At 39.4% G+C, this 12,852-nt stretch overlaps 1 protein-coding gene across 1 annotated transcript in view; it reads left to right on the plus strand.

The window, feature by feature from the left end:
• The window catches only part of SLC1A1 (solute carrier family 1 member 1), a 74,920-nt gene that overhangs the window by 50,031 nt on the left and 12,037 nt on the right, over window positions 1-12,852 (plus strand). The window contains exons 3-8 of the mRNA XM_079113074.1: window positions 2,255-2,347; window positions 4,259-4,373; window positions 5,856-5,898; window positions 7,318-7,413; window positions 10,133-10,317; window positions 11,508-11,615. Coding sequence (XP_078969200.1) covers window positions 2,255-2,347; window positions 4,259-4,373; window positions 5,856-5,898; window positions 7,318-7,413; window positions 10,133-10,317; window positions 11,508-11,615 — 640 coding nt within the window. The remainder of the gene's footprint in view (window positions 1-2,254; window positions 2,348-4,258; window positions 4,374-5,855; window positions 5,899-7,317; window positions 7,414-10,132; window positions 10,318-11,507; window positions 11,616-12,852) is intronic.

Genomic DNA, 12,852 nt, shown 5'->3' on the forward strand with positions numbered 1-12,852 from the left:
GAAGACAATATATCTGAAAATACATCCTCCGTGAGGTCAGAATTACAGGTGTTTGTGTAGGTTACATGGGATTGTGTTAAAGTGGTGAGTTTCTTGTTTCTTTTTAACCTACCCTTCTTTTCGTAAATAATTACAATAATTATCAAAATAATGGACTGAGCTCTAAAATGAAATAGGCACATTTTATAATCATACAATGTACTTAGCCAACATATATTTATGTTATTGTCTGCTATTTATTAGAAAGATCTAAACTAAAAATGAGGTTGTTCGTTTGTGAATTGTGGCCTTCAGCTTGGATTTTTTTCTTCTTATTGTTGTTCTTTGCATAATTGTTATTTTTCAATGCCTTACTGTCAGGAAAAGAAGTTCCCCTCAGCGCATCAAATTTCATTTTTCCTAAAGAAGGAGAATAGACTCTATCATCAAGGTTATTCTAGGATGTGACTGTTGCAATATGCCCATCATTTGTGATTGCACAACCTTGGTGAATGGCCCCTTAACAACTTCCTGGGTAACTACTAAAGAGGCTAGGGCTCCCTCTCTCAAAATATTACCTTCCAGAAGAGTAATCAAGTCCAAGGAATAGTGTGTATAAAGTGAGAAATGATCTACTCTGTCATCATAATAGTGATAGTGTCCTTGCAGATTTTTCCTACACGTCATATATGTACCATTACAGGTGAGGAGCATAATCCCCCAGTCACTTAAAAAAAAAAAAAAAGTGGGTAAGCCTTTTATAGTGTGAGGGGAAACCATAAAAGCTGCCTGTGCAGCCTGATAGCCCTACAGCTTTATTACCTTTCCCTCAGGGTTGCCTTGTGACAGCCACTTCTTTTTTCCTGTTATGTACTTTGGGCTTTGCAAACAGTCATAAGACAACTCAGAAATGTTGAAAATGCAAAATAATTTTCTCTGATGATCATTTGACTCAAAACATGATCTTCATTTTAGAACTCATGTAGGTTCAGGTCTGAAATCTTAAATGACAGCTTGCTGAAAGATGCTTTGGTTGTTTCTCAATTTTTCCCATCCCCATCATAGGAGTCCAATTAGAGAACATCATTTGACTTCATTTATACAAGCATTTTTGATGGAGGGCAAGGGTTTCTAGCAAACAAAGATGTATGCCTGCCACCTCTACTTTAGCTGTCCTTGTCATTCCAGAAACCCCCCTTAAATGTAGGCAACAATCCTATTGGTATCCTAGGACTATTTGAAACTAGATCTAATGATGGGGACATAAAGTCTCTTAAATCACTTATGCCCTTGGAATTTTTATTTATATCCTTCCTCTATCAAACAGAAAATTTAAGGCATCTCACTAAAATAAGTTGCTCAACTAGAAGCAATTTGAAAATCATGAAAAGAGGAAGGAAATATATTAGGATAGATAATGAAATTACTGTGAATTATTATTGAATCAGATCCTAAGACAGTCTAAAGATCTAACAGTAAGTGGATGATTTAGTACATTACAGTACATTAAGATTATGTAGCCACTAAAATTATCCTCATGGTAAGTCGGTAACAATGAGGGGGAATGCTTATAATACAGAATTAAGAAGAGAGTGGGTTAAAAACAACAACAAAAAGATTATCTCAGCTATGTTTACTGAAATATTGAGAAAAAATATTGGAGAAAAATTCACCATCTTGTTAAACATGGTTGGTTAGATAAAGTCTTTTATTTTCATCTTTATTTTTGTTCTAGTTAATTCTAATGAATATGCATTCCTTTTATAATCAGACATAATCATTACTTTTTCACTTGACTCTGAGCTTCCTGACAGATAAGACAGAGGGAAAAACATTCATGACTTGCATGATTCCTATTATGTGACAAGAGAACTGTCTCAGTTCTTCAAGATAAATGTTACCTTAGTATGGAATTCCAAGAAAGGTTTATCAGTTTATCATAAAGGATATTGGGTGACATAATATGCAAATCCTGGTAAGGTTCTTAGGCACTTGCAGAAGGGATACTCCTTGTGACTGCTTCATGACTGCCCCCAAGAAAAGAGACCATAGCTGTTACCCTGCCCGGGGACTCCATTTCTTAATTCTGAGCTTGGAATTTTTAAGTGCTTTTGCCCATTGTGTCTTATCCAAATTAACTGTGTGAGATGGGCCTTAGAGATATAGAAGACAGCTCTCAGCTCTTCATCTCATACCTTAAGAACTGAATCACCAATCCTGGAATTCTATGTTTTAAAAATGAATGTAAGTTGACTTCTTCCTCCTCTCCTTCTAGGTGTTGCTGCACTGGACTCCAATGTATCTGGAAAAATTGGACTGCGTGCTGTCGTGTATTATTTCTGTACCACCATCATTGCTGTAATTCTAGGTAATATTTATTTCTAACCCTTATTCCTTAATACAATTGTGACTTTTTCCATCCAAAAAGTAGTTGGGCTATTAAAAACGAACATTATTTAATCAGAAAGTAATATTGTCAAACTATCCAGGAACTTTTTGTCTTGAAGTCTACATTGCACCTGTTGTGTGAAGAAAATGCAATGCTGACATAATTTTAGACATGGTGCTGTTTGTTAGAGTCTCTAGTAAGAAATAGGAAGTGGGTGACAGTTCCATGCCTTATCTGAATCATTGGTAGAACAAAGTGAAGCCAAGAGCTTATATAATCTTAAACTGGGTAATTAGTTTATAATAGTGGCACTGAGTATGACAACATATTTCTGGAAAGGTAGGATTTCAGTGCATCTCACACTTTACCAAGTGCTAATACCTAACAGTCTTGCTAAGTATAAATCCCACTTGTGATAGGGAGAAAGTTTTAATAAAGGAAGAGCTGTTCTTGTAGCTTCAATCATGCTTTGTGAGGAAAACTTGGTCCATCCTCTGTGACCTAGCATGACATTTTAAGAAGGGTGCCCAGAGTGGGAGGAAAGGAGAGAAATGTGCTCAGATGTTGCAGTCAGCCTGATGCTTGCAGCCCTGATTCAGTGAATGGGTAAGTGTTGGGATTTGGTGAAGTTTTAGTGGTATTAGGCAGAGGGGCTTAGGAGGGCCTGAGCCCTGCCCTAAACTAAAGTTGCATCTCCTCAAGAGGTTCCTGAGGGAATTCAACACCAAGAAAAAATAGCAGAGAAAAAGCAAGATACTGCTTTATTATTATCTGGGTGTTTATTTCTTCTGCAGCTCTGACAGAGGAAAGTGAACCATAAAGAAAAGATTCACAGTCCTCTTTCTGCCCAATGACTGCTCCTACTAGCAAAAGTGACCCATTCTACACTCCAAAGTTCCCTTAGTATTTCTTCCTCTTGGGGAAGGAGCAAGAAAGGACATGGGGATGTCTTTTCTTCCTCACTCTTTTCCAGTCTAACACCACTCAATGCCTTGGTCTCTTCTACAGCCTCCCACTGCTGCTGGACACTTTAAGAGACAGAAACCCATTATTTCCAGAGACCACAATGGTGCTTTCAGATGATCTAGCATACAGCCAGGTCTTCTTTACAGTATGGAGAAGCTTCCCTCCCTGAAATTCCTGCCTGTCTATCCTCCATTCCACCCCTGAATAACACTTGCCCATAATATAACTTTCTATCTATCCCAAGGTCTGTGGAACAGAAGGTAGATAAGACAAAGCTTGTTCTGTATGAATGACCAGCATCTGTAGGCAAAAGTTACAAAAGATATCAATAGGTTCCCTCGGTCAGGAAATGAAGTACCTTCACCTCCACACCTGCCTAGGTTGATTTCATAAGTTGAAGAAAAGGAAAAATAAAATTCTCATCAATAAGTATTTCCAGAAGCAATTCTTGGATGCAACCCTTCATTTAAAAAGAGGGGAGGGATTCCTTCTGCTTATTAATTTCACTGGGGAATAATTAAGGCAGCCACTGGAGTCCCCAGCTGGGATTCAGCATTTGGCTAGATCTTGGGTCTTCCCCATCACAGTATTACCTGGTACCACCCCTCCTACTGACTGTAATAAGGATATACCAGAATGCCAAATGCTCTGGAAGGTTCTTCATTTTGTATTTTTACAGTTTTGATACCAGGGATTGAACCCAGGGGCGCTTAACCACTGAGCTACATCCCCAGCCCTTTTTATTTTGTATTTTGAGACAGGGTCTTGCTAAGTTGCTTAGGGCCTCCCTAAGTTGCTGAGGCTGGCTTTGGACTTGTGATCCTCCTGCCTCTGCTTCCCGAGTCACAGGAATTGTAGGCATGTGCCACTGTGCATGGCCCTGGAAGGTTTTTAACACTCTGTGGATACTGTCCTTGACAATAGGTATTGTGTTGGTGGTGAGCATCAAGCCTGGTGTCACCCAGAAGGTGACTGAAATTGACAGGACAGGAAGCACCCCCGAAGTCAGCACAGTGGACGCCATGTTAGACCTGATCAGGTGAGAGTCTTAGCTTCATGGTTGTGCCAGCTTTGTAGTTACAGGAGGCCATGTGCATGCTTTAATGCTCTTCTGTCTTGATATTTTTACTAATTTTTGAATTATTATGCATCTTCAATTTACCTTGGACCCCACAAATTACATGACAAGTAATTACTGCTTGCTAGTCATGGTTCCAAGAGGATTGGAAGCAAAAGCATCCTCTGTAAGAATTTAGGATGAACAGAGATGCAGAAAGTATCCTTATTGAATAAAGACGTTGGATGGTCAATCTATAGCATACTTGGAGGTACACATTGTTTTAATTGTAGGGAGAAACCTCATGCTTAGAAAAATACTTTTTTTTTTTTTTTTTTTTTTTTTTGCAGTGCTGGGAATTGAACCCAGGGTCTTGTGCTTGTGAGGCAAGCATTCTACCAACTGAGCTATATCCCCAGCCCCAGAAAAATACATTTTTTAAGTGTACAGGGAAAAATCCTCTTATCTAAAAAAGAGCCAGAAATAGGTTTGTCAATTAAAAGTAGCAATTAAAGCAGAGATTCACAAAAAATGTTATAGGAGAGCTGGTATGTGACACAGTGATAGAGTACTTGTCTAGCATGCACAAGGCCATGGGTTCAATCCCCAGCACCCCACACATAAAAAAAAAAAAGGTTATAGGTTCTGTATTACATATTTTGTTTCTACCTAAAATTTAAAAACATTTTTTCATGAATTTTTTAGATGTAGGGCCATAGTCTTTGTTTGAACGTATCACTTGATTATATTTTCATGTCATTTCTGTTACATATACTGCCCTTATAAATGCATCATCTACAATTTTCAGATTGAGTTTCTGTGTAGTGGAGCAACCCAAGCCCTTCAAAATTGCAAAGAAAGTGGAGTGCCAAATCCTTCCAGTTTTTATTTTTATTTCAGTAGTCACCCCATACCAAATTTAATAGCAAAAATTGTAGTCATTTGCATATATTGAGTTTCTAGGCATCCAACTTGGTTTCTAATATAAACCATACCATCCTTTACACAATCATATTTCAGTTCTTTAATATTTAATTCAATAATCACAATGATACTTGAAATTGGCATAAAGAATTTGAGAACAGATTATTAGTAAGAATATTGTCTTGTGTATAAAAATTGCAATGTGCAGAAAATTAAAAGAATTGTCTCTCAACTCTAAGTGTCTACTTGCCAGTACAGCTTTTCACTGGGGACAGCAACTGTGTCATTCAGTGAATTGGTTAAGTGATGTTTGATTAGGAGAACATTCTATACTCAGTTAAGGCTCAGCAAACAAGAAAGAAAGCTTATTGCAAGGAAGTATTATTTGAAAGAGAGACCAGATGAGAAATCAGAGCACTCATTCTATGTTACACTCATTTTTCATCAATGTATTTGAGTATGATAAACACACACACACACATACAGACACACATACCACTTGTTGCCATACCATAATACTGCTTTTCATGTCTCCAACAGGAATATGTTCCCCGAGAACCTTGTCCAAGCCTGTTTTCAGCAGGTAATATTAATGACTTTTGCCCTTGAGTTTCTCTCCTCTTTTCATTACCAGTTAAGATTTTTTTTTTCTTTTGTGATCCAAGAAATGGAAATAATCCCATCAAACATGGCACTGGGCAGTGCACCTATGACTGGGGAGTTTCAGTGGCTTCTCTGTTTTGTATCCCTGCTTTTTCAAACCAAGAGTGAAATGCACATCATAATTTACACCACTCCTTTTTCTTATATGTACTTTCCCTCATAAGGGCTCAAATGGAGCAAATTAGGAATCTGTCAAAACAATGAGTGACTTAAAATATGGTCCTCAGTACCTATTTGGGAGAACCATGTTACATTTGTAAGAAACTTGGACTGTCTGTTGATGCAATGCAATGGGGAGAAAAAGAACTCTCTGCATCCTCTATCTTGCCCCTTTCATGTTGGCAATCTATATCTAACCCACACAACATGGATAGCATTCCAGAGATTAGTTATTTTCTTTAACCATTATGTGCCCATTGCTGATACTCTGCAGAGCCTATGTAACAAAGCCATAGAGTTTTTTGTTTTGTTTTGTTTTCTCCTCTAGGAAAGTTTGACATCTCTTCACTCCATGGACAAGTCTTTTTCTTGTATTTGTCTATGCACTTTAAGGCAGCTGAGTCTATCACAAACTGCCGTATTCATTTACATAAATTACATGAACAGAAACCTCTGTGTATACCAACAAAAATGGCAATTATATTGCTCCCTGCCAATCTCCATGAGGCACAGAACCACCTCTATTTCAGGGGTGCCTTTGCAGATCAGCCACAGTGGTCATTTATAAGGTTCTCAGTGTTGGCAGAGCCCTGTAGGAGGGACATTTATGCCTGGTGTAATAATATACTAGCTCTTTCTTAAACCTCTATGTTGAAACTCCGCAAAACCAAACGAACTGAAGGAAGCAGAAATCTCACTGAATAACCCTAAAGGGATCATTGATTTGGGTACAACCATCTTGTTAAACCTTTTTGAATATTTATTAAAGTCCTGGGAATGACTTTCCAAAGTGATGAGGTATTTTTTCCCAATTAAAAAATTAATTAATAACAACAAAAGTGATAGGAATCCCCCTAGGGTCTGTCTGTGAAAGCACCTACAGAGAAAACATCTTTTCTTCCACGTCATTTCTCCATTAATTTTGTCCTTATTATGAAAATAAAAGAACATTCTGACATTATTGAATGGTGGTTGTGGGAGTCAGGGATTTAGATTTCTCAATCCATTTTTAGTTCCAAAACCTCATGAGAGGTATTATCAAAAACTAGAAGCAGTAGACACACTGGAGGTAGAACTCTTTGGAGGCACTTGTTTGGCAAAAATAACTTATTCCTGTGGTGTAGCATCATAAGTTTAAAAAAACTTTGTTTGCTTGTCTTTGTTTTTCTCCAATATGCAGTACAAAACCAAGCGTGAAGAAGTGAAGTCCCCCAGTGATCCCGGGAGGAACATGACAGAAGAGCCCATCACTGCCATCATGTCCACAGTTTCTGAGGTACCGTTCAGTCATTCACTCCCCCATTAGGCAGGTACCAGTCATAGTGAGCAGAAGATGGAAAGATAGTCAGTCTTTGTTATTCAGAGTCCACATTTGCAAACTCACCAACTTGCTAACTTACTTGTAACCCCCAAAGCACTATTCATGGTGCATTCAGGGTCACTGGCAAAGAGCAGCCCAAAATTTGAGTCACTGCTGTGCATGTTCCCAAGTGAGGCTGGACAAAGCGACAACCTGCCTTCTTTTGGCTCTCACACTGTAAGCAGATGTCCATCTGGTGGTGCAGTGAGTGCCATTGTTTTTTTTTTTTTTTTTCCCCCATTTTTTTGTGCTTTTTCTTGACAGTTTAACTATTTATTGTGAAGTGAAGCATAGTAATAAAGTGCTAAGTGTTCCTAAGCACAAGAAGACTGCGATGTGCTTTACAGAGAAAATATATGTATTAATGAAGCTTCTTGGGGGCTGGGGTTATAGCTCAGTGGTAGAGCACTTGCCTAGTACGTGTGAGACACTGGGTTCAATCCTCAGCTCCACATAAAAATAGATGAATAAAATTAAATATTTTGTCCATTTGCACTAAAAATATTTTTTTGAAAAAATAAGCTTCATTCAGGCAGGAGTGATAGTGCTGTTGGTCGTGAGTTCAATGTCAATGAATCAGCAATGTATATTAAATCAGATGTTTTGAAGCAGAAACATGCATAAAAAATGTCACATATTTGTTGTTTGATGTTAATGATGTGACCAGGGTTCCCAGGAACCTAACCCTGTATTTTGCTGAGGAGCAATGGTTCAGTATTTGCTAACTCAGTATGAGGAGAAGGGGCTTATAGCACATAGAAACTATCAAGAATAAAAAGAAGTCAACTGAACACAAAGAGAAAATAATGAATTTTGTTGTCACTGAATCTCTGCCACTTTTTACAGTTGGGCACCCCGGGGAACTGACTTAGTTTTGTAAAGCTATAAAGACACAGAATACAGGCCCACAGTTCCATGTCCAAATCTTTCTACCCAGATGTGATTCTGAGTCCAGAGGTCTTGAGACTTTAGAAGGGTCATATGGTATATGTACTGTATGGTATATAATATCTGTAAGAGGAATTGCAACAACATTCAAGAATCAAACATCATCAATATGTCTGTAACAAACACATGGATTCTCTGCAAGAGAGAGAAACAAATTATCAGTAGCCTCATCAGGATAGATTTTGTTAACCAAAGATTTTTTTTCCATAAACTTACTAATAAGATCAATGACCTTTAAGATCGTTGGGGATTTCAGGACTTGAATGTGTGGGCCTGAAGTGGTACCTTTGCAGGCCTGTAGTAGACATCTCCTGAATGTTCTCTGCCTTCACACAAAAAGGAAAGATTTAAGGAAAAGAGAAATATTCCGTAGATTTAAGAATTCAAATTAAATAGACCACAGTTGGCTCCTTGCTTCCTACTGCAGAAAGCTTTAGCTTCTTGGGCTTTGGGTAGCAGGCATTCATGACCTGATTGATGTCTCTTGAGTTTTCCCAGTTTTCTTCCCAACAGCCCCCTCTCTTTGATCCAGATCTGCCTCTTCACTTACCCCTTATTCCTGCTATTTGGTGTGCTTCCAAAGTATTTTTCTGAGCACCCACCATATGCCAGGCCCTGCTGGGCCTTGGGATTATAATAGTAAAAAGACAGATACTACATCTGTCCTCATGTGAAGAGTGATGGGTATTACAATGGAGAAGAACTGGGTCCTTTGGGGGCATCCAACAGGGAAGTTTAAGTTAACATGGAGGGCATAATGAATAGGTATGTAAGAATTATTATCAAGTATCCATTGTTAGCAAGTTATAAAGACCAGTGTGCCACAATTTTTGCCTTTGCTTACCATTTTTCTGGAACATACCTTGTCTCCTGGCTGCCTACTTCTCAAACTTAGCCTTCCCTAACCTCAAAGTCTTCATTCACCTCCCAGTCTCTATGGGATGCTTGTAACTCATAGCTTGACTGTCATTAATTACATACAATCTTGCTATCAGCTCATGTTTCTCCCAGCTGGTCTCATTTCTCCAGCTGAATTGTAAGACCTTGTGCTGTAGCCAATGCAGCTAGAACATTCTAGCCGTTCCATAAATATTTGTTTCATCATAAATAAGAAATGACTGATACCCCAGTGGCTTGTCAACCTAATTCTTTATCACCCTGGTTTGTACCACTCAGGTTATGTTTTCTCTCAGTGAATCTCATGCTATTTTTATTCAGAATAAACTGAAGAAATGGTTCATTGTAATAGGTATCTGGCTAATTTTTTTTATCTCTAAAATCCTGTTGGTCATATAAGAGCAGAGGCAGTGAAAAATGTTCCTGTGCTTCATTATCAGTATAAAACAGATGGTGGTTTGTGCTTCCTATGTTATTAATTCTGATCTTTTTTTTTTTAAAGCAGACTCCACATGTAGCTAGTAGTTCAAATAACTCTGAATGAAAAGTGCCCTGATTCTAAAATTTCTAATAAAAATGTAAAAATTGTCAGAATTAGAAATCTTCAAAAGAAATATTCAAATATGAACTTGTTAAGAGAAAGGAGGACTTTGAATTTCAGTGGGGGAGGGGAATTGTTACTTGTGCAAGATTTTTAATAATTATTATATTTCCTGAGGTATTATTGACTCCAGTAGATCATTGTGATTATAATCATATATCAATATTTTTCCTGGGTTTTGATACACAGAACAAAACAAAGGAATACAGAATCGTGGGCATGTACTCAGATGGCATAAATGTCCTAGGCTTGATTATCTTTTGCCTCGTCTTTGGACTTGTCATTGGAAAAATGGGAGAAAAGGGACAGATTCTGGTGGATTTCTTCAACGCCTTGAGTGACGCAACCATGAAAATCGTTCACATCATTATGTGGTGAGCAGATGCTTTTAAGTCCATTTTGCTTTCCCTGGCAACTTTTTATATTCAAAATTTAGAAATAAGGGGCTTATATTCCTCAACTGACCTCCTCCTAGAGATGGAGACATTTGAAATCAAGACACTGGATTATTAAATCACTCTGTGTACTTCTCAGGAAGTAGTTCGTTAATAAATGTCTGGCTATCAGCCACTATCTTTTCCCTCAAAGCCCTGGGAGGTCATCTTGCACCCAGCCAACTCTCCTGTCAAATGGCACCTAAAGGAATGATCTGGAAGAGCTCCTTGCACATCAGAACAGGGAGTGCTTTTCTTCTCAGGCCCCATACAGAAGTGAGGTTTGAAACAGCTTCAAAGACTGCAGCAGGGCCACTAGCTCACCCAAAGGAAAACTGTCATCTGAGCATCCCAGAGACACCACCCAAGTATCTATCTGCCCTGTCACTAAGATGCCAGAAAGTCCACCTTTTCTGGGAGACTTCTGCCTCACTTATCTCACCTGGAATTTGTTCAACATTATTTAATCCAAAAGGACATTAACAGTGTAATAAAAGGTTCAATAATAACAGCCAGGTAAGCCACTTAAATCCTATAAAACCCTCAGCTTCATTATCTGTTAAAAAAAAAAAAAAAGGTAATAAAACCTAACCTCAGGGTTAGAAGAACATTAAGTGAAATGATGCATGTAAAATACTTTCCCCAACACAAGATCTAATGAGAGCTCCACAAATAGAGATCTGGTGACCACTTCCACTGTCACTACTGTTGCCTCAATTGCTGGCACCTGAGAAACGGGGTGCCCGTGGCTAGAAAGAGTTTAGCATCCGTATTTCATAGGGAGGGTTCACACTCAAGTGAGCTAAGCAGATGTGACAAGTAGTAGGATGTATTGGTGTGTATGGCATGGGGTATGCACCAGTCTCACTGCATATTCTCGCCACGTTGGCAAACGACCCTTGCAGTAGTTTGGTTGGGTAGGATGCAAGGTGCTGGCTTGCAGGTACTAAAAACTAGAGCCATTAATCCACCCAGGATGCAAAGCTGAGTGCTTGTCATGTCACCACATTTCCTATACTCCTCCCAGTTGCAAGCTGGGGTGCAGACACTAGCTGGTTTCCTCCCCCAACAATCCCAGCCTGAGCAAACCCCAGTGATGGAATTGGGTCTTTGTTGTGCTTACTTTCTAGCTACATGCCACTTGGTATTTTGTTCCTGATTGCGGGGAAGATCATAGAAGTTGAAGACTGGGAAATATTCCGCAAGCTGGGCCTTTACATGGCCACCGTCCTGAGTGGGTATGTCCAACTCAAGAGAACAAACAGAACCTTCACTAGATTCAATAGAATTGTTGCAGAGAGACTGGGGTTTGGTTGGTTAAAGTCGGCTTCTCTTCCAAGTGCAGTAAAAGATAGGGTTCAGAGATAAGAGAGCAAGGGGAGCAGGTCTGCCCTTTAACAGCTGTACTGTAGGTGGATCACACTGTTCTAATTGCCAGCTTTTGGCAGAACAGCCTGGACCAGGCTTTGCCACTGCCTTTATTGCTTGTGTTTAAATCGTTTTTTAAAACAAGAGAGAAACCCACTTGAACTCTCTTTTGACTGACTCCTGCCCTTTACTTCAAGAGTAGCCTTCCACATACCCTGAAGTGGAAAGAAATTAAGAAGGGCCTAAATGAAATTAGACCAGAGCAAGTAGGAGCAGGAGGATGGGTTGGTTCAAATGCTGTTACTGAGGCTGGTAGCTACTCCCCTGCCCTATATCATCGGTGTGTCAGGGAGGGTACTGGGAAAATCATTAGACTAGTTGGAATTGTGTGGGGCTTCTTAGAAGCCACAAAACAGGAAGACAGTGGGAATATTTTTTAGGTTCCTTGAGAAGAAATGCAGTGGGATATATTACAGAGGGTGCCCCCACACACCCAGCCAAGGGCAGGATACCTCCTATATGCTAAAACATATGGAGCAAGAGAATGAGGAAATGACATTGCTTTGACTCCCGCAGGTCAAAGACCCAACTTGAGCAATCAGTTCACCTATTGGAACTCAGTTGCATCAGGGTTTCTATTACACAGCTTTTGGTTCATGATCTATGTTTGCCAAAAGCACAGCCCTGTCAGCCAACACAGAAACAGCCTGGGTTCCTACAGTGTGAGGACTAGAGTCAAATCCCCAGGCCACAGAGGTCAGGGAGGCAGGGCCTTGGCCTCACCAGAGGTTAGCACTGCTCTGTGATGCTGAAACATGCAGGACCAGGAGCTGAGTCATGGCAGTGATGTGGATGAGGCTTGTGATACTAAGCCATTGCCTAATGGAGTTCTGCTGGTTTCTTTTCTCTTGCCTTCTCTAGGCTTCAGACAGAAAACTAAAAGTCATAGCCAAGAATCACAGTTCTTAGGTACAAACTCTGTACTGAGAAGACCCTCTTTCCAAGGATTTGTATTTGCAGTGCCCATTTCTTATTATTTGAACCTTGCATAACTGGTCTATAAACTCTTAGGTTGCCACTTACATATGCATGCCATCCGTCAAATGG

This window comes from Sciurus vulgaris (genome assembly GCF_902686455.1).
Source record: "Sciurus vulgaris genome assembly, chromosome: 15".
Lineage (NCBI taxonomy): Eukaryota > Metazoa > Chordata > Mammalia > Rodentia > Sciuridae > Sciurus > Sciurus vulgaris.